Raw genomic sequence first — 27392 nt, forward strand, 5'->3', positions numbered from 1 at the left:
CTGAGTGAGCATTTCAGAAGGAAAAGGTGCTCCTAATCGTCCAATGCAAAGATTCCCTGAAACGGTTAACATTGTATCCTCGCTTCTGAGCAAAAACCCAGAGGTGACTGGCCATCGTCTCTGAGTTGGAGTGCATTTCGGGGATACTAGGGTTCCTACAGTTGTAAACTTCCTGGAGCACAGAGCTGAGGCAGGAAGGTGCAGGACCCAGGGGAAGATTGCTAATGAACAAAACAAAACTAAAGCCTGTGGGAACGGCACAGTTGTCCACCTACAAGTCCCGGGTTGTTAGGTCCACAGCTGCAAAAAGAAATCTGAGAAAAAACCTTTCCTATCAGAGAAAGGACCTTTCTGGGAAAACAGTAAATCTGAACTGTGTCTGAAGCAGTTGTGCTGCTGAGTCAGAACGCTGTCTGGGGAAAGAGCCCAGCCAGGGCAGAACAGAACTATCCAGGAGTAAAGCTTTCTTTCTGTCAGAGAAAGCATCTCTTTGAGAAAAGCTTTGTTTCAACTGACTCCCTGAGATGAGGGAGTATAGCCCTGAGGGGTGATTGCCTCTGACATAAGCTCTGTCCTTGAGCACCCAGACAAGCAAACACAACCCATTGGGGGACTGGGCCAGGTGAAGGCCTGATGATACAAAGCACCTATCCTAATGGGAGTTTAGAAATGGCAAAAACCTCCCTTGTTAGATTTTCAGTCTGTACGCAAACCACACAGACCCTGAAAACAAACGGACAAAAAGCCCCTACCTTCAGTAACAGGGAAAGCCGCCACTGTAGTGTTGGAAACACACGTTGTAGTGTACTGTTTCTGGGGAAGAGGGGATAAATTGAGACCAAACTGGGAACTGTCTGGGAGAAAGACTCTGAAGAAACAGAGAGGACAGAATCCTCCCCAGAAAATGCATGACCTGACAAAGCTGCTGGAGTTTGAGGCAGATTCAGGGGGAGAAAAAAAAGCCCCTACCTCCAAAGGCAGCTAGCAGAGGTACAGAGCCGCAGACAGATAGCTGAAGCTCTGTATCTGGGGAAGGAAGGAGCAAGCAAAATGAGATAAATCAGTGGGAGAAAATCTCTCTGAAGGAGCTATGGAAAAGCTCTGTTGCAAATGTTTTTCACTGACTGGCTAAGGCAAACACAAGCCCCGAGGAAAGTTGCTATCAGAAATGCCAGCCTCAATGCCGGCTACCGAGGCAGGTGCGGTTCTGATCCGGGGGCCAGTGTCTGATGAAGGAGAGACACCTGTTGAAGCCAGCTGAGGAGAGACCAGAAACCTCCCAATGCCCCATAATTGAAAATGTAAAATGCTTGTTCAAATCTCCCACTGCAAAAGCAAAAAACTTTGTTCAAACCTCCCGGGCAAGAATTTGTAAGCAAGTCTGGTAAAAGAGAACCAGTTGACTCTCAGACCCAAAAAGAACTATGGGAAATGATATAAGGGACTGATATGGAACTGATATTATTATGGACTGATATAAGGGACTGATGTGGGACTGATATTATTATGGACTGATATAAGGGAAATGCATTCTGGGAAAGGTAGTTTTTCCGCTAAAGATGGCGACATTGCCCTGAAACACTTTTGTCAGCTCAAAAATACGTTCATGGTAAACTTAAAATACAGCCTTTAAAAAGAATAAGGAGGAAAATCATCTAAGGGTTTAAGTGTCAGTTCCAATGAAAAATTGAAAGGATACGGAACTAGGTGCTTCATGGTTTTGGGGCGCTGTTGGTAAAATGCCTTATTTACCCTAATAGCTGTGCAAAGTTTTTACGGCAGTTGGATGACAAAAAGCTACCTATAAGAGCAAACAAGTCACTTTAAAATCCTTAAAATACCACCTAATAGCTGTGCAGTTTTTGGTGAAGAGCTTTACAGCAGCTGAATATGGTAATTTCACCCTCAGTGTGAAGTGAAGTTTTTCAGTAGAGCAAACCAAAAGTACTGCTGTGATAGAAACGTTTGTTTGAATTGAAGTTCTTAGGGGAGCCATTATGAATTTGGGTGAAGGGACAGCCTCTAATTAAAAACTGTCTACCGCTGACAGTGCATCTCTGCCGGTTCAAAAAGGCCGACTTGCAACTTTGGGGTGTGGCTTTGTCCCGAGAATGTTACAAACCTCTAGCAACAAGTATCACAATTCTATAATGACAACACTCACTAAATCCCAGTGCTTTATAACAAAGCTGACTATAAACTCTAAACTTTAGAAATGATGTACGTACTTCCTGTCTAGTTAAGAGAATTTTTCTGATAGATGGTGATAATAATTAAGAGTAAGAAATAGAAAGACAAATATAAGATATGTGAGTTTATAAAAATTCTGCCTTGTTAGATCTGTTAAGAAATCTTTAGGTGTTTGCTAAGTTAGATATATGCTAATGGTAGACTATATAAGTTTGTAAAATAGATCTATAGAGTTCCTTTAAGAATATAAGCTTGTAAGAAATATCTAAGGTAGTCTTAAGACATGTAGTAATAAGCTTGTAAGACGCTAGTTGTAAATGTAAGTTTAAATAAGAAATAAGATGGAATGAATATAAGTATATAAGAATTAATAGAAAATATATTTGCTAAAGTAGTTCTATAAAGTATAGATAAGTAGATGTTAATATGTTGTATGTGAGTTTGTAAAAACGTGTAAATGTTGAATGAGTCTAAATGCTTTGCAAGGCAAAAAAATGTTATATGTGAGTTTGTGAAAAAGTGTAAATGTTAAGTGTGAGTCTATTAATGTATATGGTGAAAACACCTGAGACACAGGAGAATAGTGTCCTAGTAGACTGCAAGGTAGGCAGTCTGAATGGTTTCAAAAGCTCCAGAAGCCACTAAGAAGCTAAGAATGGCGGATGCCAGAACCAGCACAAGGCATCTGCAGCTGAGATCCGTGGAATATCAACGCAGCACAGAAAAACCTGAGCTAACAGCAAAACGGTGCGGTCTAAAATATTACTATAACTAAAAAGGTCTGTCTGTGAGAACAAAAGTTGCAGAGACGCTTGTTTGAACAAAAATTATTAATTGCAAAAAGTTTTGGTTAAAAAAGTCTCTTCATATTTGGAAGTAAAAGCCTGATACCAGAATTTATTTCTTATTTAAACTTTTTGAACTTAAAATGAGATAAAATTACAAAAACATTTTGGTTATGGATTTCTTCAAATTTGGAAGGCTAGTACCAATATTTATCATTTGAATTTTGGTACTTAAATGAAATGAACAATAGAGATTTCATTGCAATGGGACAATTTTGAGCTTACTTATAGTAATGACCTAGGAACGGTTTTCTGGAATTGGGTTAAAAATGAAACTGTTTAAATGAAGAAATGTATTTCTACTTAGAATCAAGATGCAATTTTGTGTATGCGTATATGCTTTATTAACTGGAGATTTATGAATTGTTTTGTGGAACTGTTTATGTAAAAATGGAATTACTTATGGAACTGGTTTTGTGTTACAAATGGAACTGTTCAAACAGATAAGTTTGGGTTCCTCTAACTAGGTTTGAGACTTTGTTTAAAAAATTATAAAGAAAAGGAGGAGTTATGAGATTGAATTATGTTCGCAGAAACCTATTGATATTAATGCACCCTGGTTTTGTGGAGTTAAGAAAATGTTTAAGTTTGATGTGAATACATCGAAGTTTTTCCTATGTTCTGTTAACAAGAAAATTCAAATGAGTGAGTTAAAGTTGTAAGACGGAGAAAATTGTTAACTCTATATAGCACCATATATGCTAATTCTAATGGTTCTGTTAAGAGTTTGCTTTGAGTTGTAAGATTGAGAGAATTGTGACTATGTATAGCAATATTTATGTTAACCTGTTAATGGTAATGATGAAGCTAAGGGATTCTTTAAGTTTGTAGTCGCCTTAAGAGTTTTGGTTTAGAAAGGGCTTGAGGCAGCTAAGACTGCTGTGGTCACCTTGGACCTAATTCAAAAGATAAATGCCATTTATATCATCCTCTACTCCCATACTGGGAGGTGTAACAGCTATGGAGATTGCTGTAAGCCATTAATTATTTTTTTATATATTAAGAAGGGGGGACCTGTGGGAGCCCGTTCTGGGGTTCCTCGTGGCTTTACCCAGCAGGTCCGAATAGAGGATGATCAGGACCACGGGCCTGAGTGCAGGTGTCTGAGATGGCCTGCACTTGGCTGTGCTGGGGGAGGAGGTCTTTTGCTCCACCCCTTGGCGTCTCTATAAAAACCCTGGACCAGAGACAGTCCAGGCCCGTTGGAATAGGTTCCAGGCCCTCTCGAGGCTATCCTTTATTTTCTATCTGTTTATCTCCGCAACATTCTCCGCTATAAATCCTTCTATCTAATATTTCCTGCTGCTCGCACTCAAGAAAACTCTGGGAAGCTGTGGGGGTGGTGGGTAAACGCCCCACAGTCCTTCCCGGGGAAGAGCACACCAATTGGTTGTCCAGTGTCTCACAGTACATACATACAAGTAACATATGGTTTCAGCAAGTTATAGATATTTATATATAAATACATATATGCACTCAATAACAATTAGTGAAAAAAGAGGCCATGGATTTGAAGAAGAGTATTTAGGATTCCATGGGAAGGTTTGGAGGGAGGAAAGGGAAGGGAGAACTGTTGTAATTAAAGCATAACCTCAAAACAAAAACGACAACAACAAAGCTGTTGTCAACTTCAGTTGTAGTCAAGAAAAGCCTAGTAGAGGTCTTCTGCTGGGCCCAATACCACAGTACCCAGGACTAGTAGAAGAAGGTGTGTGATGGGATTTTCAGAGCTGAGCTAAACAGACTGAAGTGGGGTGTAGCAAGGGATGGCAACAATCCTGGTGGTACTTTATGTAAATGAAGGGCTGTGTTTGCACCAATCACAGGCCTTCACCTGGATCACTGGGTGGGGGTAGAGGTCCCCTCTGGCTAGGATTAAAATGGCTCCAGAGTCACGTAGAGTTCACACTGTAGCCGGAAGTTTCTTTGGTCCTGCCTGGCCCCTCGGTTGGGATGAACCTCTCCCACCCACGTCCCACAGGTGCTTAGTCCCAAATAAACACACAGAGGCTTTTATTATTTACAAATTGCATGGCCTATGGGTCAGACTTCTTGTTAGTTAGCTCTTACAACTTAACTCATTTCTATTAATCTGTATGTTGCCACGTGGCTGTGGCATTACCAGTCTGCTGGCATCTTGTTACTCCTTGGGTGGTGGGCTGGTGTCTCTCCCACTCTGCCCTTCTCTCTCTCTCTCTCTCTCTCTCTCTCTCTCTCTCTCTCTCTCTCTCTCCTTGGATTTCCCACCTGGCTGTAAGCTTTCTTGCCATAGGCCAAAACAGCTTTATTTATTACCCTGTGGAGCCATACATACTCACAGCAGACAGAAAGACATCCCACAGCAGTTCACCAAGGCTTGTCTTTTGTAGAATGATGCTTTCCGCAGCTGGGTACAGTCTGTCTATAGCATGTCTTCAGCCATACTTATGCTGTTCCTGTACAGTTGCTGGAGTGTCATGAGAGTGACTGCAAAGTATCCAAACAGCTGCCATGAATGCAGTTCTGGCAGTTGCGAGTAAAGGGGCTGCTTGAAGGTCAGTTTTTTTTTTTCTCCTTTTTTTCGAGACAGGGTTTCTCTGTATAGCTTTTTGCGCCTTTCCTGGAACTCACTTGGTAGCCCAGGCTGGCCTCAAACTCACAGAGATCCGCCTGCCTCTGCCTCCCGAGTGCTGGGATTAAAGGCATGTGCCACCACTGCCCGGCGAAGGTCAGTTTTTTATTTAACACCATTGCGGTACTAGAAAGGGTCTAGTTAACAGGGGTTAATTAGGGAATCAAATCATCCTAGCCCCAAGAACTTAGCTTATTTAAAGGACAAATGAGCATTGAAATACTTATCTTAACATTAGCAGAGATTTAAGTGTATGTGTGTGTTTAGATAGGGTCAAGGCTGTGCTGCAACTCTTTATGTAGAATGACCTTGAATTTCAGATTCTTCTTCCTCCACCTCTGGATTACTGGGATTACAGTTGCTCCACTACACCCTGTTTTTAATGCTGGAGGTCCAATTCAGGACCTCTTACATATTAGGCAAGCACTCATCAACTGCACTAGATCCCCAGCCTGAGTTAACAGTGTATAACAGGGTTCTAAAAGTACTTACCTCCTGCCCCAAAGTCTCAGGTACAGGATACCTCCTTATGAGCCATTGGTCAAGGTCCCAGAGTCACGTAAAACAATACAGGGTATTGCTTTTGTCTTGACTACTTTTGTAACTAGACGGCAAGACTCTGTTGCTGAAGATACCATTCACTGTGGTTGCAGGACACAAAGAAATCAATCTTGAACTGATACAGCGACCTATGTGGTCTTGGACCTGATAAAATTCTGACTTTAGCTTCAGTTTCTGTTCTTGACCTGACCATTAGTAGATTCTAGTGCCCCCTCATTGATGTTGGCTGATCTTCAATGCTCCAGATGGCAAGAACATAACCTGGATGTCTCTTGGGACAGGAGCAAAGTCTTCCTGATTTCTCTATCAGTGTATTGTTGGGATGGGGGTCCCCAGTGATGTCATGCTTCAATAGCTCTTTTTTTTTTTTTTTTTTGTCTTTTCGGGACAGGGTTTTTCTGTGTAGCTTTGCGCCTTTCCTGGATCTCACTCTATAGACCAGGCTGGCCTCAAACTCACAAAGATCCACCTGGCTCTGCCTCCCAAGTGCTGGGATTAAAGGTGTGCGCCATCACCGCCCGGCTTTCAATAGCTTTATATCACCTGGGAAGGCTATGATAGTTTGCCTGGATGTGGAGATTCAGCAGCATTGGGTCTTTGTTGATTAGGAAGTCTTTCAGTACCAGACTGTACTGCTAAGACATCCAGCCTTGTGGGTTGAACAATTAGCCAGCTACAAGGTTCTCAGCCTCTTCAGTGTAGAAACAGTTTCAGTTGTCAGCTTAATAAAACCTAGAGTCAACTGTGGCAATTCAGTTGAGGAATTGCCAGATTAGATTAGTTGATGGGTATGTCTGTAAGGGCATTGTCATGACTGATGTGGGAGGACCCAGCTCACCTATCTGTAGGCAGATGGGTCTGAGCTGTATAAGAAATAGATCTGAGAATAGATCTGAGAACACGTCAGAAAGCAAGGTTAGGTAAGCAGCTTTTTGCCATGGTTTCTGCTTCAGTTCCTGCCCTGACTTCCCTTAGTGATGGGTTATGGTCTGAAAGTGTAAGCCAAATAGACATTTTACCCGCCAACCCCCTCCCAGCTGCTTTTGGGCAGTGTTTCTTTTTGTTTGTTTGTTTGTTTAAAATCACAGAATGACAGCCATTGTTGGACCTCCCAGAATGTATTGTATAAGCCAAAAAATCCCCTTTTAACATATATTCATTCTGTCAGTTATTGTGGTGGTTTGAATAAGAGTGGCCCCCATAGACTCATAGATTTGAATGCTTGGTCAACAGAAATGATTAGGAGGCATGGCCTTGTTGGAGGAAGTGCGTCACTAGGGGTGGGCTTTGACGTTTCAAGGGCCCAAGCCAGGCCCAGTGTCTCTCTCTTCTTGTTGCCTGTAGCTCTGAATGTAGAATTTTCAGTTACTTCTCTAGCACCATGTCTGCCTGTGTGCCACTGTGCTTCCCGCCATGATGATAATAGACTAAACCTCTGAAGCTGTAAGCAAGCCCCAATTAAATGCTTTCTTTTCAACAGAACTTTGACTAAGACAGTTCTGTTCCTCTAGATCTGTCCCATACAGATTATGATACTAGATGTGATTCTACAGAGACAGAATTGGGGTGGAGTAATTGTGATGATGAATGCTAATTGTCAATGTGACAGAGTCTAGAATCATCTGGGAGATGGGTCTCTGGGTTTGCCTGTGACAGACGATTTCGGTTGTGTCAAGTGAGGTGGGGAAGCCTGCACACTGTGTAGTGTAGCATCATTCTCTGGCTGGCATCCTAGACTGAGGAAGGATGCCTTTAGTTCTTAGGCAATATGAATCCTTACACTAGGGCTGTCCAGATTCTGCACCAGAATCTATTGCTTCTCGAAAGGAAAAATTAGAATCATTATATCTAGGGTAAAAACTAGAATGAAATAGTTGTTTTCACTGTATCTAGGGTAAACTACAGAATGAATACTTATTTTCTAGGAGTACTTAGACCCTGCAGAAATTACTGTGGAAAACAGTGATTGCTGTTATCTGTGGAGTTGCTTTTCTGAAGGAGCTGTACAGTCCTTGCATGACTTTGGTCACAAGACAATCCTGGCACACCTGGATGTCTTGGATTACTGGGTACTGCAGACAGTATATAAGGAGGACTAAAGTGGCAGAAGTGTGATGCTTTGCTTCAGAAAACATAGATTAGATCAGGGGTTTGGTACAAGGAACTTGTTTTACCCAAAAAACAACTTTTGTGTAACAATCAATAAATATGCCTTTGTACGGCTGTTTGAGATTCAGGCCATGGAAACTGTTCCCCCGCTGCTGCCAGAGAGCCTAAAATTCATCTTGGAGTGATCCTCTTTCTTTGACTACACAATACAAAACACCTGACATCTTCAGATGAACCTTACAGAAACCCAAAGGGTGTTATGAAGAAACATGCCATAAAGAAATTGGAACTCATAGATTAGGGTGTTGGCCCACAATCAAAATGGTCTGATTTCTAGCCCAGGATGTGTCATGGATACTGGAAGTAGGAAATGCTCTTGGTCTTGGGGGGAAAAGAATAGGGAGTCACTGAAAACAAACTTCCCTGGACTGTCCATTGACCTCGGCTCAGACAGCTGTTTTTCTTATCATCTCTTTAGTCATGCTCAATGAGAAGGCTAGAGTTACAGCTGACCTGGCTTAGCTGCCACTGTTTGTTGCTTCCCAAGCTCAATAAAATGAGGAATTCTTTTCCTTTGGTGACCCACTTTACTCACTAGTTTATGTTTGATTTCCTATTAACACTTCAAATCCTGTTTATTGCTGGGGCACAGGTGGAGCCTAGTTTTCTGCCTTCCGCTCATTGCTATCTGTTTAAAGTACCCCCTTCTCTCTGGTGAGATTTCGCTGCACTCTGAGGTTGCTGGCTTCCTATTCTCTCACTGAATCTCACCTATTTTTACATTCTGATCAGCTTTCTCTCTCACCACCTCTTTTTATCCCAATATGAAGTTTTCTTCCTTTCTAGAAAATATTTCTCAGTGCAGGAGACCAGCTGCCATCATAAATATCCACGTGGACTTCCTTCCTATTGCTCACTGTGATGTCAGGCCAGTTGTTCTGATTTCCTAGTCTTAGCCTGGGGACCCAGAGACTGCACAGGAAATTGAGCCAAAGGTTTCCCCATTTGCGAGAGAGAGGGTACAACCTAACCCACATTGTCCCAGCACCATCCACCCCAGGTGGCCCTGGGCTTCGTGGACCACTGCCTGGAGTAGGGGGGGTATCTGATCTCAGGCACTTCTTAGGAAGGATCAAGGCTGCAAGAATAGGTGTGCAACCATCTGCACCATCCAGGGGTGACCTGAAGATCCTTGTCAAAATAGCTTCTCAGAACTCAGCTAGAAACTTTGTCTCCTTAGACTCTGCATTAATCCCTGGCCCTCAGAGCCCCCTGCGGGAGCACAGGGACTTTTTCAGGGGACAAGGGGCATCATAAATCTAGTGACTCAGCTCTGGTGCAGCTCCCCATCCTTGCCAAAGACATCCCGAGACTCTGTTCCTCGAGGTCCTGACGAATTTGCCTGAATCCACCTTGATGCCTGAGGTTACACCTCCAGGAAAGGAGGGATTGTTGTTCCCTTGCTGGTGTCACCCTGGAGTCCTCCAACCAGCCTTTGTCCCAGGGTGGATTCATTTGTATAATAGCATTTAATGCCAATAAAAAGAAAATATTTAAAAATACACCAAAAAATAAGAATTGCACAAACTTAGCCGGGCGGTGGTGGCGCACGCCTTTAATCCCAGCACTTGGGAGGCAGAGCCAGGCGGATCTCTGTGAGTTCGAGGCCAGCCTGGGCTCCCAAGTGAGTCCCAGGAAATGCGCAAAGCTACACAGAGAAACCCTGTCTCGAAAAACCAAAAAAAAAAAAAAAAAAAAAAAAAAAAAAGAATTGCACAAACTTATGGGCTACAGTGCAATATTTCTTTTTTTTTTTTCTTTTTCTTTTTCCTTTCTTTTTTTTTTTTTTTTTTGGTTTTTTTCGAGACAGGGTTTCTCTGTGTAGCTTTGCGCCTTTCCTGGAACTCACTTGGTAGCCCAGGCTGGCCTCGAACTCACAGAGATCCGCCTGGCTCTGCCTCCCGAGTGCTGGGATTAAAGGCGTGCGCCACCACTGCCCGGCACAGTGCAATATTTCAATACATATGTACAGTGTACAATGATCAGTGTGGTTGGGTGTCATCTCAGACATTCATTATTTCTCCAAGTTGGAAACATTCCAAATGCATACCAGCTAATTTGAAATATTTGACTTATTTTTGTGCAGCTCATTTGTCCTATAGTCGTAGAGAATGCACCTTTGTGAAGTGTGAATTAGGACCCTCTGTGGAGGCATGTAACTGAATATGGGGCCTAACTTGTTAGAGTGACTATTGCTGTGATGGAACACCATGACCAGAAGTTACTTGGGGAATTTGCTGGCTAGTTTTATCAAAGTCAATAAAAGCTGGAGTCATCTGAGAGGAGGGAACCCCAGTTGGAAAAATGGCTCCACAAGATCAGGCTGTAAGTAGATAAGCTAGTAGGTGTGGAAGGGCCCATTGTGGTGGGGGACACTCCTGGCCTGGTGGCCTGGGTTCTATAATAAATCAGGATGAGCAAAATATGGGGAGCAAGCCAGTAAGCAGCACCCCTCCATGGCCTCTGCATGAGTTCCTGCTTCCAGGTTCCTGCTCTGTTTGAGTTCCTGTACTGTTTTCTTTTTCTTTCTTTCTTTCTTTCTTTCTTTCTTTCTTTCTTTCTTTCTTTCTTTCTTTCTTTCTTTCTTTCTTTCTTTCTTTCTTTCTTTCTTTCTTTCTTTCTTTCTTTCTTTCTTTCTTTCTTTCTTTCTTTCTTCCTTCCTTCCTTCCTTCCTTCCTTCCTTCCTTCCTTCCTTCCTTTCTTTCTTTTTTGTTTGATGATGAACTATAGTGTAGAAGTGTCAGCTAAATAGACCCCTTCCTCCTCAAGTTGTGTTTGGTCATAGTGTTTCATCACAGCAATAGTAACCCTAACTAAGCCAGAAGTTGGTACTAGGACAGTGGGGTGTCACTGTGACAGACCTGACCATGTTGTTTTGGGGAGGATTATGGAAGGACTTTGGAACTTTGGGCTAGAAAAGCTATTGAGTGTTGAAGCTTGGTAAGCTGTTCTGTGGGAGCTTGGAAGATATGAGTGTTGAGAGAAATGCAGATGATGATGGAGGCCTGGCTTGTGAAGTTTCAGAGGGAAGTATGAGAGTCACTCAGAGACTCTGTTGGGGCTGTTGCATATTCTAAGTTACTCTGTTGGGGCTGTTGCATATTCTAAGTTAAGAATATGTGATGTAGTTGAAGACTAGATAGTTATAATTATGATTTTCCCTGGTTATGATAAGAGATAAATTAGACATGAAACTTTAAACTCACAAATATAGGATAGATAGAATATTTTCTTTAATTTTGCCAAATATAAATAGACTAGATATTGTAACTGTAATTACTGCTTGATAACTGTTCTATTATATGTAATTTTACTATGTTAAAGTTAAAACCTTCCTTTTTGATTAGGCAGAAAAGGGGAGGTGCTGTGGGATGTTCTGTATGCTGTGAATGTGTTGCTCTGATTGGTTGATAAATAAAAAGCTGATTGGCCAGTAGCCAGGCAGGAAGTATAGGTGGGATAAAGAGACAAGGAGAATTCTGGGAAGTGGAAGGCTGAGTCAGAAGTTGCCAGCCTGCTGTCCAGGGAGCAGCATGTAATGGCACACAGGTAAAGCCACGGAACATGTGGCAGCATACAGATGAACAGAAGTGGACTGAGTTTAAACATAAGAGCTTGTCAATGGAAAGCCTGAGCTAATGGCCAGACAGTTTTAATTAAAAAAAAAAAAAAAAAAGAATCTGTAGTTCTGGCTAGCTGGGGCTGAAGAATCAGCAGTGATCAACAAGATACCAGAACCACTAAAGTGAAACCTTTGCTTTGCTGGGATAATCAGTGCTGGAGCTGAGAAATAGGTGGTGATTAAGAAGAGACCAACAGGGCTGGAGAGACAGCTCAGAGGTTAAGAGCACTGCTTGTTCTTCCCAAAGTCCTGAGTTCAATTCCCAGCAACCACATGGTGGCTCAAAAACCGTCTGTAATGAGATCTGGTGCCCTCTTCTGGCCTGCATGGATATGTGCAGACAGAACACTGTGTACATAAAAAAGAAGAAGAAGAAGAAGAAGAAGAAGAAGAAGAAGAAGAAGAAGAAGAAGAAGAAGAAGAAGAAGAAGAAGAAGAAGAAGAGACCGACATCACTGAGGTAAAATCTTCTGGGAAATGTTTTCTTTGAGTTAGCACACAGAAAGTTTCCAGAAGTGGCCAAGGTTGTACCTTTTCTAGAGGCTGAACTTGGGTAATGTTCACCAAAGTGGTATTGGTTTTGAAGGTCATGAAGAAAAGCTGAGGCTTGGCACTGCGTGGTAGAACTGGAGTCCCTGAGGAGAACACAGGAGAAGCTATTTGTGAAAGTGCAGCCTAGCTGCAGCAGAAGACCCTAGCATTTTGGAGATGCCAGGACCATGGTCTGACCACCAAGAAGAGCAGCAGCTTTGGAGAGGAGCCAGCCCGAGTTGAGGGGACAATCTTCATTGGCTGCAGAGAACGGAGCTGGAGAAGTGACTCGGGACCTTTGGAGGAGCCCAGAAGATCATGAGTGGATCCCAGACACTGGACACCAAGTTATTTACACAGTTGGAGTTCAGTTTTACTATGATTTGTTTGTGACTGTGCCCTGGCTCTTCCTTCTTAAAATAAATTATTTGATTTATTTATTTTATAGGACTTGTTGTATGTGGAGTTGGTACAAATCCTGTGGCTGGCAGAGGAAGGGTAGTAAGAGGCAAGAAGGAAACCTAACACAACCTAGGTAGCTGGTGCTGGTTCAGACCTAGAGTCTGACATCAGGAGGTTTATTATGGGCATATTTAAGTATAGTACAATCCGGAAAAAAGTTTCCCAGTACAATCAATACAACTCCCTGTGCACAATGAGGCATAACTACACTGAAACTCTTCAAAGTGCATGTCACTTCATCTATGAAATTGAGCAGAGATAGGCTGCATGTGTTATCTTAAGGGCCTAGGGGGGGACCTGGTGTGGTCTCAGTCATACAGATAGCACAGAGGTCATCTGGACTATTAACCACTTCCAGTTCTGGAGGTGGGAGCTTGGGGGAACCCCTGACCACACAGATAGTGCAAAGGTCACCTAGACGATTAGCCACTTTTGGTCCTGCTTGTAGGAGCTTGGTATGGCCTGGCCCTACAGATAACACAGACCATCAGGTTATTATTCACCTCCATTCCCAGCCTTCTGGGTGGAAAAACTAGTTAAACACATTTTCTTTGAAAAGACAGCCCTACTTGTTTAGCATTCCTGGCTTCCCCAGAACTATCTGTGAGTGGGAGCACCTTTGGGCCCCCAACAGTCGAGAGACTACATTTTTAAAGAGACTGTGGATTTCAAAAGAGACTTTGGATTTTTTTTCCTTTGGTTTTTTGAGACAGGGTTTCTCTGTGTAGTTTTGGTGCCTGTCCTGGAATGCACTCTGTAGACCAGCCTGGTAATAATAAGTCTCTGTGTCATTTTATGTGAACTAGTGGCCCAAAGAAAAATCCGACTGCATGTAGAACTTCTTAAGTCTGTAAAAGGCTTTATTTTGTGATGTTGATATAAATGTGTGATCTTGGGGATGAACAGGAAAAGAAAGCTCGTGGCTTAACAGTGATGTCTGTGTGTCATGTTGACAAGGGGTCCATTGTCTTACCAATTTGTTTTTGTTTTTGGAGACAGGGTTTCTCCGTGTAGTTTTAATGCCTGTCCTGGATTTTGCTCTGTAGACCAGGCTGGCCTCGAACTCACAGAGATCCACCTGGCTCTGCCTCCCGAGTGCTGGGATTAAAGGTGTGTGCCTATGCTGCCCTGCATCCTATCTAGTTTTATGTCAGTTTGATACAAGTTATAGGCAGACCTATAAGGTATTTTCTTAATTAGTGATTGATGGGGGAGGACCCAACCCATTGTGGGTCCCCCTGGGTGGGGGGCAAGTGGTCCTGGGTTCTATAAAAAAGCAGACTGAGCATGCCATAAGCAGGCTCCCACAACCTCTGCATCAACTCCTGCCTCCAGGTTTCCTCCCTGCTGGAGTTCCTGTCCTTACTTCCTTTGATGATAAACTACAATGTGGGAGTGTAAGCTAACTAAACCCTTTCCTCCCCAGGTTTCTTTTGGTCATGGAGTTTCATCATAGCAATAGTAACCCTAATTAAGACTGCAAGGAAAGTTGTATTTTGCTTATGTTTCCACGTCACTGTTCATTATTGAAGGAACCTGGGAGACAAGAGCTGATGCAGAGGCCATGGAGGGGTGCTGCTTACTGGTTTGTTCCTCATGGCTTGCTCAGCCTGCTTTCTTACAGAACGCAGGACCACCTACCCAGGGATGGCTCCACCCACAAGGGGCTGGCGTGTCCCTCATCAATCACTAATTAAGGAAATGCCTTGATCTTATGGAGGCATTTTCTCCTTCGACTTTCCCTCTTCTCAAATGACTGCAGCCCATGTCAAACTGACATAAACCGGCCAGCACAGGGCCCTTGTAAAACTGTGTAACCGGCAATGTTTTGTGAACGTGACCTACCAAAAGTCAACTAAATATCCAACACATAGTGAACCGGAGGTGTTTCTGGAAGCACCTGGGTTCACCACTTAATGTCGATGCAGCCAGGGTTCAGAACCTGCCCTGTGTGCTCTTCGCCTTGCCACAGCGAATAAATACTTTCTGAAACAGACTAGACGTCACTGTCTGACATGAATTCCCGTGTTTTTACTATATGATGCTTTTTACTCTCATAGAAACACAATGGTTTAGTTATAGAAAACAAAGACTTTCGCTGTTTTCCTACCGCCGTTTCTCAGCACGTAATAATTACTCTTTTTTCAAAAAATTTATTTTAACTTTATTTTATGTGCATTGGTGTGAAGGTGTCAGATCCTGGGGATCTGAACTTACAGACAGTTGTGAGCTGCCATGTGGGTGCTGGGAACTGAACCCGGGTCCTCTTGAAGAGCAGCCAGTGTGTAATAATTGAGTTAGTATGTTTTTGGATAGTATGTATAATAATGTTTGCTTGTGTGTGGCTGTGGCACTCTTGAGCTTATAGCAGCTAGTGTTACCTGCACAAGTCTGTGTCATCCACACTTTATCATGGATCAGGGCGGGGCTCTTAAGGCTCCGCCATTTCCCTAAGGAACTACAGGCAGTTATGCTGCAGTGTCAGTATCAACTAGTCATTGTTGTGTGAAAATTCTTATTGTGAAAACAAGCAAGTAACACCTCATTATTCACAAACTTGGTTTCATTTCTAATAAACGGTAAAAAATACATATTAAAGAATTGTTTTAAAATAAAACTCTTTATGATTTATCACCAGTAAATATTTGATTTATATACCTATTTTATATATTTATATACCAGAGGTGAAAGGGATTATGTGTAGGAAAAATTTAAGAATCTCTGTTACAAAGCATCTGAATTCATATGTGTCCTTCCAACTGCCCCTGGCCCAGTAATTTCCTCTTTCCAGTCCTTCTCTCTTCTATTCCCTTCCCAGGTTCTGGTGACTCCCCTTTCCTCTCCTCCTTCTCTTCCTTCTTCCTCTTCTTTTTCTTCTCCTTTTCCTTCTCTTTCTGCTGGGCATTGGATCCAAAGCCTTGGACAGGTTAGGCATGCACTGATATATATGTACATATATATGTCTACATGTAGATATACACACACATATAAGTATATACATCCACACCCATTTTGAGTTGACCTTTGTGTACAGCAAGAGATAGGGTTCTAGTTCATTCTGCATGCAAGAATGTTCAGCTCCCCAGCACCACTCATGGAAGAACTGGTCCTTCATCCGAGGCGTGTTCTTGCTGCCTTTGTTGAAAATCAGACAGCTGTGAATATGTGCCTGCTGGGGAATGAACTCTTGTCTTTCAAATGCTTGGTAATGGATGCTAGGTAAAGGAAGGCCTTCTCAGAGTCTCAGGTAGCTGAGGGTAAAGAAAGGTTTTGGTTGATTCTCAGGTTGCTTGATTCTAAAAGTAGAATTCGATGTGGTCTTGATCTTCAGGGTCCAGGGAAGGAATGTGGAGCATTTTTTTTTCTTTCTTTTTCTTTGTTGATTTAGCTTGAAGCTCAGTTAGTATGGATTTCTTCTTTCCTCTATCCTTTCGTTTGTAACTTAATTTCAGGATATACTAGAATTTTCTGAAACATTAGAAAAACTGACAACATTAGAAAAACTGACAACTAACATGTTTTTTGAGGGCCACATGTAGCTTCTTATCAGGTTGCTGGACTTTAATCATTAGCTCTATACTATTTTGTAAGTATCCTATTTTCAGTTTGCAGATGTCTCTGAAACTTTTTTTTAACTCAGCTCCCTCAGGTTTAGGCGAGTTTGCTTTTTTAACAAAATAAACTTGTTTGTTGTCCATTGTTTACTTTTTCTCTTTTGTTATTGTTTTTTCTAGGGTTTGGTATCTGGATTATTTGTTAACATTCCAAAACAAGTTAAGAAAGCCCTGGTGACTGACTGACTTTTAATATTCTGAAGTTTTAATTAATCGAGGGGTGTATTTTAAGTTTTAATTAATCGAGGGGTGTATTTTAACTAGTGAGTAGCTTGTGGGATCCTACACACGCTTGCCCCATGTGTGGGAACTTAACGTTCACTGATCACATTAGCTCACAGCAACTCAAAGACATCCCCGGGGATGGTTCCAGCCTGTTTACTGCGTACACCCCAGTAACTAAGTTTTTAAAAAAGACTCAAGTTTCCTTCCTTTCCCATAGCAGCAAGGGGAAACTGGATCCGCTGCCACGTTGGACGCTCCGAACGTCTCCTGGGACCTGCAGGGCTCAGGCGCCCGGGCCTGGCGGTCCGAGCGAGCGCAGCGGTCCTCTCCGAGCTTCTGGCCGCGGGGAGGGCAGAGGAACTCCCGGGAGCTCGACCCCCCTGCGCCAGGGCGCGGCTCCTCCCCTCGGCCGGGCTGGGGGCGGACGCGGGACGGCGGGGGGCGGGCGCTGCGGCCCGGGGCGAGCCGGGAGACCTTTCCACGTTTGCAACGCTGCTGCGGCGCACCCAGCCTTACCCCTCGGCGCGCTCCAGTCCAGGCCGTGCGATGGCGTTCGGGGCCCGGGGCTGGCGGCCCCGGTCGCTGCTCCTGCTGCTGCTTTGGGTGACCGGGCAGGCGGCGCCCGTGGCGGGCCTGGGTGTGAGCTCGGAGCTTCAGATCGAGCGCCGCTTCGTGCCTGATGAGTGTCCGCGCACGGTGCGCAGCGGCGACTTCGTGCGCTACCACTACGTGGGAACTTTCCCCGATGGCCAGAAGTTCGACTCCAGGTACCCCGTGCCCCTTCACTCCCCAGGGACCTCCGCCGGCCCTCCTCCTGTCCCCGGAGGTGGGCTGAGCCTCACGCTCGCGACCTCAGCGGTAGGTGGGACCTGGAGACTGGGGTCCCGACAGTCCCTCCCTCCCTCTCTGACCCGTTCAGCGGCACATGCTTTCACACAGTCATGTAAAATGGCCACTCAAGGAGACCTCCAAGATGAGTGATGCCCGCCCGCTGCCTCCCTGACGGTCCCTCCCTCCCGGCCCCTGAATCTCATCCCTTGAGTATCCAGTCAGTGGTAGCTCTGAGGACGAGGAGGAGGAGGAGGAGGCGTTTGAAATTCGCAGCCACAGTACTACACTGTTGAGGAACTAGACACCGATCTGTTTTGTATCTCTATAAATATGCATGAGCTCATTATAATGTGTTTGGAATTCCAAGAAGAATCTTGCCTTCATTAAAAAACAAAACAAAACAAAACAAAATCTAACGAGGTAACCAAGACCAGCGAGGCCTATGCAAACGGTGGAGACTCAGGCTACGGGAATTCAAATGCAGTGCCTGTGTGTAACGTCCTGCGCCTTCCCCTTCCGGCTTCACAAAAGCTGGGAGAGATGGCCAAGGGCAGCCCTGTGGGCTTGCCCACATAACCTGTCTTCAAGTCTTGCGCTCACATCCACCTCTCCCAGGCTGCTGTTACTAACCTTGGGCTGTGCCCTCGTGGTGAGCTACTCCGCTAGGCAGGGAACTGTTCGGCCTCTGCTGTGTGCCTGAGTGGGCTTCCGAACACATACAAGCAGCCACCCTTGTTTTTTTTGTTTTTTTGTTTTTTTTTTTTTTGAAATTGCAGGTAGTGAGTGTGTAAAAGCGACTTAGTTTATCGGTACTGTGTGGCACAGAGCAAGTGCTTAGATTTGGTCATCTTTACCATTAGGTATTTTTTGGGGACACGCAGGGAGATTGAACACAGGGCTTTGGATATTCGAGGGAAGCTCTCTGTTACTGAGTTATAGCCCAAGAGCTGGTAATGCAGTGGTTTCTGTAGTAGCTTTTATACCAGCCAGCTTCGCCGAGGTATTCGCATGGCAGGCAATTCTCCGACTGTCGAGGGCTGGTGAGGTAGCTCAGTGGTTAAGGTACTTGCTGCCAAGGTTGATGACCTGAGTTCAGTTCCTGGGACTCACATAGTGGAAGGAGAGAAATGTCTCTCACAAGCTGTCCTCTGACCTCCACATGAATGTCATGGTACCCCCCCCCCCCCATAAATGAATAATGTGTTAAAAAAAAAACACTGGAAAAAATAGGTTATACAATTTGGTGAGTTTTAATATGGTTATAGAGTATTGTATAAATACCACAACTATCTAGTTCTAGAGTGTTTCCTTCACTCCAGGAAAATGCTGGGCATCTCCCACCTTCCATCTCCTTCCCCCCATCCAAGCTCTCTGGAAGCTACTTCTCTGGACATTCATATAAAATTGAGTTATACAATAATACAATACAATTTATGGTGCTCTGTGTCTGTTTTTTTTTTCTACCTCCTGTAATGTTTCCAAGTTTCACCGTGGTTAGCATGTTGGAACTTTACTCCATTTAGTGGCTACAAACAAACACACACACACACACACACACACACACCCCTTGTGTAGATACAGCACATTTTATTTGTCACTCGGTGAACATTTGTTTTGTTTATAGTTTGTAGCTGTTGTGAGTAATGAAGTTGTGAACATTTATATACAAGATTTGTTTTGAAGATACATTTCATTTCTTTTGGATATATACATACCTAGGAGTGGAATTGCTGAATCACATGTATTTGTGTCTAGGTTTTTGAGGTCCAGTGTTTTCCATAATGCACTGAACCGTCATTCCTTCCCTCTGTGTTCCTGTTTCTTCATGTTCTTTTTTAACATTTTTATTGTCTTTAAAAATGACATTTTCGCCGGGCGGTGGTGGCGCACGCCTTTAATCCCAGCACTCGGGAGGCAGAGGCAGGCGGATCTCTGTGAGTTCGAGGCCAGCCTGGGCTACCAAGTGAGCTCCAGGAAAGGCGCAAATCTACGCAGAGAAACCCTGTCTCGAAAAAAAAAAAAAATGACATTTTCTGGTCATGGTGGTGCAAACAGCAGGCAGATTTCTGTGAGTTTGAGGCCAGCCTGGTCTACATAGTGTGTTCCAGTCCAGGACAGCCAGAGCTGCATAGTAAACCCTGTCACAAAACAAACAAAACAAAACAAAACAAAACAAAACACATGCCACCGGGCGGCAGTGGTGCACGCCTTTAATCCAAGCACTCGGGAGGCAGAGCCAGGCGGATCTCTGTGAGTTTGAGGCCAGCCTGGTCTACAGAGCAAGATCCAGGACAGGCACCAAAACTACACTGAGAAACCCTGTCTCGGAAAAAAAAAATCCCCAATCCCCAAATCACATTTATTTATTTATTGTGCACACACACACACACACACACACACACACACACACACACACTCACACTCACACTTGAGTTTACGTGCACGTGCATGCCACAGTACAAGTGTGGAGGTCAGAGCTCAGCTTGCTGGCATTGAGTCTCTTCTTTCACTGTGTGCATCCTGGGGATTATGCACAGGTTGAACTCAGGGTGTTGGGCTTGCTGGCAATCTCTGTTCCTGACTGAGCTGTATTGCTGACCCATCATCAAGGTTTTGATCCTCATTTCCCTAAAGATGTTGGGCATCTCTTCATGTGCTCATTGATGATTTGTATATTCTTTGATTTGTTCCTCTCATCATAAAATAGGGAATGATTTTTTTTCTTGAACTGAAGGTAATTAATAATTTCCATTAGAACAGGTTCCACTCTCTGGGGGTAGCTGCCACTGTGAGGCCGTATAGGACAGTGGAAAGAACACCTTGGTACTACCATAGCATTTATGCCCTGTCTACCCTCAAGAGGTCTAGTCTCTTACGTTTTTCTCTGATCCTGTCATTTAGCTTAACCAAGTAATTACAAAATGGTGAGCTAGGCACGGTGAGAATAGCCCGGCCTGCGCTGTCTTACAAAAGGCCAGACCTAGTTTTACCCTGTGCCTTACATCGTTTAATTATTTTCATCTCAGAAGAATGCATCTGTCCTCACAAGACAGTGAGGAAGGTATCTCATTACAGATGAAGAGAGTGAGCCGAAGAATGTCCAAATGACGTGCCCTAGACACCTAAGAATCAGTGGTCCTGTGGGGATTTCAGTGCAGGCAGTTTATGAGCATAGTCTGTGTTCTGTAGTCAGCCCATAAATGCAGTGGAAAGAAAGAGAGAAGCGATGGATTCACATGGAAGGGTTAGCTATATGTTGTGTGTGTGTGCAAGAGGGAGGTGTCAGGATGGAGTCCCTAGACTGCAGGGGAAGACCTAAGGAAGACTGAAATGTACTAGTGAGGAGCTAGAGAGGAGGGTTTGGTGGGGGAGGGGTATGGAGGTGGGTGCATGGTGATGCAGAAATGAGGTCTGAGGAAGAATTGAAGGAAAAGTAGGGAAATGACAAGAGGAAAAGCAAGAGGAAGCTAGAGGTGAAGATTTAAAAACAATTAAAAAGACTTTAAAAACTTTTAATTCTGCATACTTATAGGAAACAATGTAGTAGCCAGGACTGGTGGAATATTGCTTTCTGGATATGGACCATGTCTAAGGTAGAAAGTTCGTGAAAACTGAGTCCTGGGCTCAGGGAGCACATTCACCTTTCACAAGTGGCTGCCGATGGAAGACTGAACGGGAAGGGCAAGACACTGAGAAGTGGCTTCATTGTTTCCCTCTTGGGTCTCTCTTCCTTTGGAATTTGTGGAATGTTGGGATATGAGTGTGACAGTCTCTCTTTTAAAAAAGATTTTTATTATTTTTATTTGTGTCCGCGTATGGATATGGACACATGCAGGAGCCCTGAAAGGCCAGAGATTTTTGGATCCCCAAGAGCTGGAGTTCAGGCAGTTGTGAGCTGCCCAACGCGAGTGCTGGGAACTCAGCCGGTGTCTGTTTAGAGAGCACTGTGAAGGTTTCCACGGAGCCATCCCTCTAGCCCCTAACTGTGGTAGTCTTACGCAAAGTGTGTGCAGACAGGAGAAATCTACCAGTTTGAACTTTGCCTGCCTGGGGCGTTTAGCCAGAAGAAAATGGTAACTGCTGGCCTGATGAGATGGCTCAGTGAGTAGAGAGGCTTGTGCCATGCCTGGTGACTCAAGCCCCACCCCATAAGTAACTGTTAAAAAAAGAGAAGAAATTGATGACTTGCATTCCGAGTAGACTCATAAGCCATCAGGTGTTTTTTGTGCCATGAGTTTTTTTTTTTCCTTTTTCTTTTTCTATGTCTCTGTTGTCTTTTTCTGCATATGGACATCCAGTCACCAAGATGACCAGACCTTCAGCCCTTGGCCACTGCTTTGGATGTGGCTTTGTTTAAACTCTGTGGGCTTGTGAATATGCTCCCATGTCCACTGTTGCAGATGCAGGCAGATGGCAGCCTCCACCCGCTGGGGCTGTGGAGCTCCTGGCCAGCCTTCCCAGGTTCATCTTAGGAGTGCCATAGCATTCCTAGGCATGAGAGTAAGGGGAACAATATTTTCGGGAGCTCTGATTTCCTTCTGGGGCCAAAGTTGAATATGTTTCCATTTCCATTGTCCTGGCAAAAGGTGCCTCGCACTGGCTCATTCACAGCCTTCAGGCTTATCTGCAGACCTACTTGACTGATGGTACCATGTGCCCTCCCACTGATTCCTCGGTGGGTAGCTCAACTTGTACTCCTCTAGCTTCCAAACTAAATGCATCAAAATCACCTGGAGAGATCATTACACCGTTTCTGATTTGCTAGCTTGGGGGTTTGCGTCCAAGAAGAATTTGCATTGGTGACAAGTTCCCTACTGATCCAGCTGTCCTGAAGACAGGCCTTTTGAGAACCCTTGCTCCAAAAGAACCATAGATTTTATGGACCTCATTTGGCTACATTTTCATTCACTCACCCATTCATGTATTCATTAGACAAATACTTATTGAGAGCCTACTTTTCCAGGTACTGGAGATGTAGCAGTGTGAAGAAAACAGAATCCTGACTTTATGAAGCTCACATTTCTAGTGGAAGGACACATACTCTTAAGTTACACAGCAAAACAGAAGTTGGTGAGAGCTGTAGAGACAGAGCAGTGGGAGGTTCTGAGGCGGGGATGTAGCACGAGGCACAGAAAGACGTGATGACATTGGACATCCTGATAATAACTAATTCCTGGACTCCGTGGTAGACTCTCTGTGCCTCCTGTAAGTCAGCTGCCTGCAGAGTGCTGTGTGAGTGGGAGACATCTAGGCCTCTGCAAGTTCCAATGAGAAGTGATTTCTGTCTGCTGGGGAAGACCCGATGCTTGATGGGATTTTATTTCTTCAACATAGAGAGTGTCTTTAAGAGAGAAAGGGGTACAGGCAAAGCCTGGGCATGAACAGTGTATGCCCAAGGAACAGAAAAAGGAAAGAAAAGCAGAGGAGAGAAAAGAAAAGCCCGGATAGTTGGACCAGGAGGCAGAAAACCCAGAGCTGGTCAGGTGTGGAGGGGCCATTCCATAGAAGCCTTGGTAGTATTGGAGGTTTTTGTGTAGAGTATCCAGGAGGTCTTCAGTGGATAGATTATGAGTAGGAAACCCTAACCTTGTTGCAAATTTATTTAGCATTAATTATTCAATTCAGTTTCTAATGTTGGGATATAATAGAGAAAAGTACCCAAACCTTTTCTAGAGCAGAGAGCAGAGGGATTTATTGGAAGAATCTCCGATGACTTTCTCCAGACCCCCACGGGGCTGCATAGAAGCTTTCCTCAGAGGAGAGCCAACTTTCCATGCTAGACTCACGACTAAGCAGACTCTATCTCAAGTTCAGGTGCCTGGGAGACAATTTGGTTACCTGAGAGACAATTTGGTTGGTCCCATTTGGGTGAGGTGTCTTCTGCATAGGCATTCGGTTATAAGTTTGTTGAAGTTGGGACTCAGGCACATCCCTTCAGTAGGCCCGGTCCTTAGAGAAGAGCCACTGGGCTGGGTAGCACCTGGGATAGAGTCGGGGTGGACAGGGAGAGAGAAATGATGAGCAGCTAGTCAGGCCATACTCACAGGCAGGCAGAATTTAGAGTGTGAGTGTAGTGTGGCAAGAGCAGAGACGCTGGTGAGTATGAGTATGAGTATGAATATGAGTATGAGTGCAGCTGGTGAGGTATTGAGCCTTGGGATTCCTTCTGACTTAGGGGAAAGTACTCTTCCTATGAGGGTCCCTGGAGGCTATTGGCAAGACACCCCACCCTGGGAAGATTTATTGGCAGGACTTTTGATTCTCTTGGTGGGGCATTGCAAGTTACTATAGATTCATAAGAATAGTTTGATTTGGGTGTATTTTTCTGACTGAACCCTTGTTAAGAATTATCTATAGGAACCTAACATTTTAATTGGCAATTGTTTAAGAGGAATACTCTGGAACATGACAGCTTGACTTTGCTTTGAAGTGTTTTCTTTTAATAATTTAATGCGCTGGAGGTCATCCCAGCTCCCGCCTGCTCACTCTCTCTGTTCTCCCTTCTTTTCCTTCATCACAACCTTCTTTCATTTTTCCATCTGGGCAGCAGACAGGTAGCTTGCCAGATCACTTACTGGTGTCTTAATCCTGCCAGGTTCCATTAGCTGCTGGTAGACGTGGCTACTTGAGAGAAATGCTCTTGCACAAAGCATCTGGGAAGGCCAGCCACCTTTGGGAGTGTATGGTGTGGAGGGTGGGAGGCAGGGAAGGCAGACCTCCCCTGTCCGCCTTTGAGTCTGCAGCTGGATCCATTCTTAGTGGAGGGATGTCACCAGGGGAGGGGGCCAGTCACCCTGCAAGGAGGAGAGTCTTAGTCCCCTGTAGTAAGGGCTGCTATGTCAGGACCACAGTTCTCGTGTGAAGCGGATCCCAGGTGAGGCAGCCATCTTGAGTTGTCGTGGGGGAAACTGAACTAACTTGGAGGCATCTCAGGTGGCTTCCATACTCAGGGCTGCTTTTTCTTGTGTATTTTCCACAGGTTTTGGATATCCTCTGTGTGTGTGTGTGTGTGTGTGTGTGTGTGTGTGTGTGTGTGTGTGTGTGTTGTTTTGAGATAGAGATGGAGGGACTCCCCATGTCACCCCAGCTGGGCTCAAACTTGACATCTTCCTGCCTCAGTCTCTTAAGTATAGGGATTGGAAGTGTTAGCCACCATGCATGTTCTGATTATTTTTTGAGACAGGATCTCAGTGTTGCCCAGAATTGGATCAAAGTCATGGGTTCGGCAGATCTTCCTGCCTCAGCCACTGGAGCGGCAAGGGCTGCCGTACTAGCCTTGGTAGTCTTTGTCTTCGTCGTTGAAAACATTGTCTTCAGTTTTTGAGTTGTCCAAACAGAATCTTAAACTAGAATTTGAAGCAAGCTGACTCTTTTCTTCCTAGCTGATGTGTATAACGGAACTGAGAGGAGAAATGACTGTCTCCTCTGGGATGGTCATTTTTCTTTTGTCTCTGGATCTGAGATAAGAGTAATTTAAGCAAAGGATAGTCTAAGCATATGCCATCTAATTTGAGTTTTTAAAAAAACATTTTTTATTCTTATGTGCATGTGAATGTGCCCGAGTGTTTGGGCACCATGTGCATGCTGGAGCCTGTGGAGGTCAGCAGAGGGTGTCGGGTCCCTTGGAACTAGAGTTACAAGGTAGTTGTGAATGGTCATGTGGGTGGTGGGAACCGACATGCAAGCATAATGAATTCTTGTAACTATTAAGCCTTCTCTCCAGCCCCACCAATTTATTAAAAAAAAAAAAATTAATAGGAATGTAGGCTGGGGTTTTGTTCAGTGATAGGAATGTGAGGCCGTGGGGCTGAAGAAATGGCTCAGTGGTTTAGAGCACCACTGCCCTTCCAGAGGACCGGGGTTCTATTTCCAGAACCCACCATGGAGCGTCATAACCCTCTGGAATCCCAGTTCCAGGGGATCTGATGCCCTCTTCTGGTCTTCACAGGCACCAGGCATACACACAATACACAGATATACATGCAGGCAAAACACTCATACACATTAAAAAAAAAAAAAATTAAAAGTACGTGAGACCATGGATTCAATTCCAGGTACAACAAATAAATAATAGTGATGTAGTTGCACTGGTTAGGTATTTCAAACTTAGAGTTCTAGCTGCCCAGCTGCTAAGAATTGAGAAGGCGCTCTCAGGCAGGTGTGGTTCTTCCTGTTGCCCTGCTCTGGCCTCTCCAGGGTTAGGAGGCCCACCGGATGGGCCTTTGGCCATATCTTGTGTTCCACGCTCTCCGATCTGTGTCTCCTCATTTGGATCCACTCTGTTCTCCTAGTTGCTTTTAATTTTTTCCAGAGTTTTATTGTCATCCCTGGGCTATTTTGGCCATTTTTACTGTACCTTTAATCCCTTTGGAGGGGAAGGCGTGCGAGGCTTTATGGATTCATTTCACTATTTGTTCTCTTATTTTTTTTTTTAAAAAGAGTTGTTTGTTTTATTTTAGATGATACGTGTTCACTTGGATATGGCCATGTACTGGTAGGTACCCAGAGAGGCCAGGTGTCAGACTCTCTGGAACTGGAATTATAGCTGGCTGTGAGCCACCCAGCGGGGTCCTCTGCAACAGCAGTATGAACTCCTCTTCACCATGGAGTCATCTCTCCATTCCTCTTCTATTTATTTTTATTAACAGTTTTCTTTTGGAGGGAAGATTTTGCTGTGTAGCCCAGGCTGGCTTCAATCTTCCTGCCTCAGTTCCCCCAGTGCTTGGATTCCAGGCATGCACCAGCCCACCCAGCTTGACATTTCTTCCTTCAGATGTTCTTTCCGGCTGTAGAAAAACCTGTATTCAGAGGCACAGCCTGTTATTTACACTGTAAGAATGGAGACGCCGAGTGCTTACTTAGATTAAGTGATACGTTGCAAAATAATGTGCTTGTGTGTAGACAGTGTACTGAGTGGAGTCTCACGGGCTTTACTTGCCTCCAGCAATAGTATCCTGGCTGAATCTACTGTGTGTCCCATCCCCCCCACCCCCTTTTCTTTTTTGAGACCGGGTCTCAAACTTGCTGACCTTGACTTCTGATCCTCCTGCCTCCACCGCCTGAGCATTAGGACACAGATCTGAGCTGTCAAGGGGTCTTGGTGTTGGGGATTGAGCCCAGGGCTTTGTGTGTGTTAGATAAGCACCCTACTCCGGAGTTACGCCCCCTAGCTAAATTCCCCCCCCCCCACTTTCTTAAATGTTAACTTCGTTTTGCAGTTTCAGTCATTTATAGAAAACACCTCAGATCTCCTGGAGTCAGATAACTTTCTAGAACCATCCAGCGTGGTTTGGTGTTTTTGTTTTTTGTTTGTTTGTTTTTTGTTTTTTGTTTTGTTTTTTTGTACAAATGAAAAACAGTTCCATGAAACTTCATCTATGGAACCTAAAATTATTTTTATGTACGATGTCTCATGAAGTATAATCCGACATCCTCATATGCTTCTCTTTTCTAAGTGATTCTAATCAAAATTCGGGGTCTTACTAAAGGACAAAAATCTAAATCTTGTCTAAAATACCTTATAATGTTTTTAAAAATACAGAATATTTTCATCCTCAAAATCCACTGTTTCTTTTTTTCCTTGAGCTTGTTTCTTTTTTTTTTTTTTTAAATTTTATTGCGATGTATTTTGATCACATTCACCTCCACAAGCCTTCCCAGACCCACTCCTCTTCCCTCCCCACCCAACTTTGTGTCTTCTTTCTTTTTCTCCATCGACACAAATTGGTGCT

The 27392-nt window shown here is 44.2% G+C and overlaps 1 protein-coding gene across 1 annotated transcript in view; it reads left to right on the top strand.

Annotated features, from left to right (window-relative positions):
- The first annotated feature begins 17257 nt into the window (after positions 1–17257).
- The window catches only part of Fkbp9 (FKBP prolyl isomerase 9), a 49031-nt gene continuing 38896 nt past the window's right edge, over positions 17258–27392 (top strand). The window contains exon 1 of the mRNA XM_006997014.4: positions 17258–17597. Within this exon, the coding sequence (XP_006997076.1) occupies positions 17377–17597 (221 nt within the window). The 5' untranslated portion in view covers positions 17258–17376. The remainder of the gene's footprint in view (positions 17598–27392) is intronic.

This window comes from Peromyscus maniculatus, chromosome 3, assembly GCF_049852395.1.
Source record: "Peromyscus maniculatus bairdii isolate BWxNUB_F1_BW_parent chromosome 3, HU_Pman_BW_mat_3.1, whole genome shotgun sequence".
NCBI classification, from domain to species: Eukaryota; Metazoa; Chordata; class Mammalia; order Rodentia; family Cricetidae; genus Peromyscus; species Peromyscus maniculatus.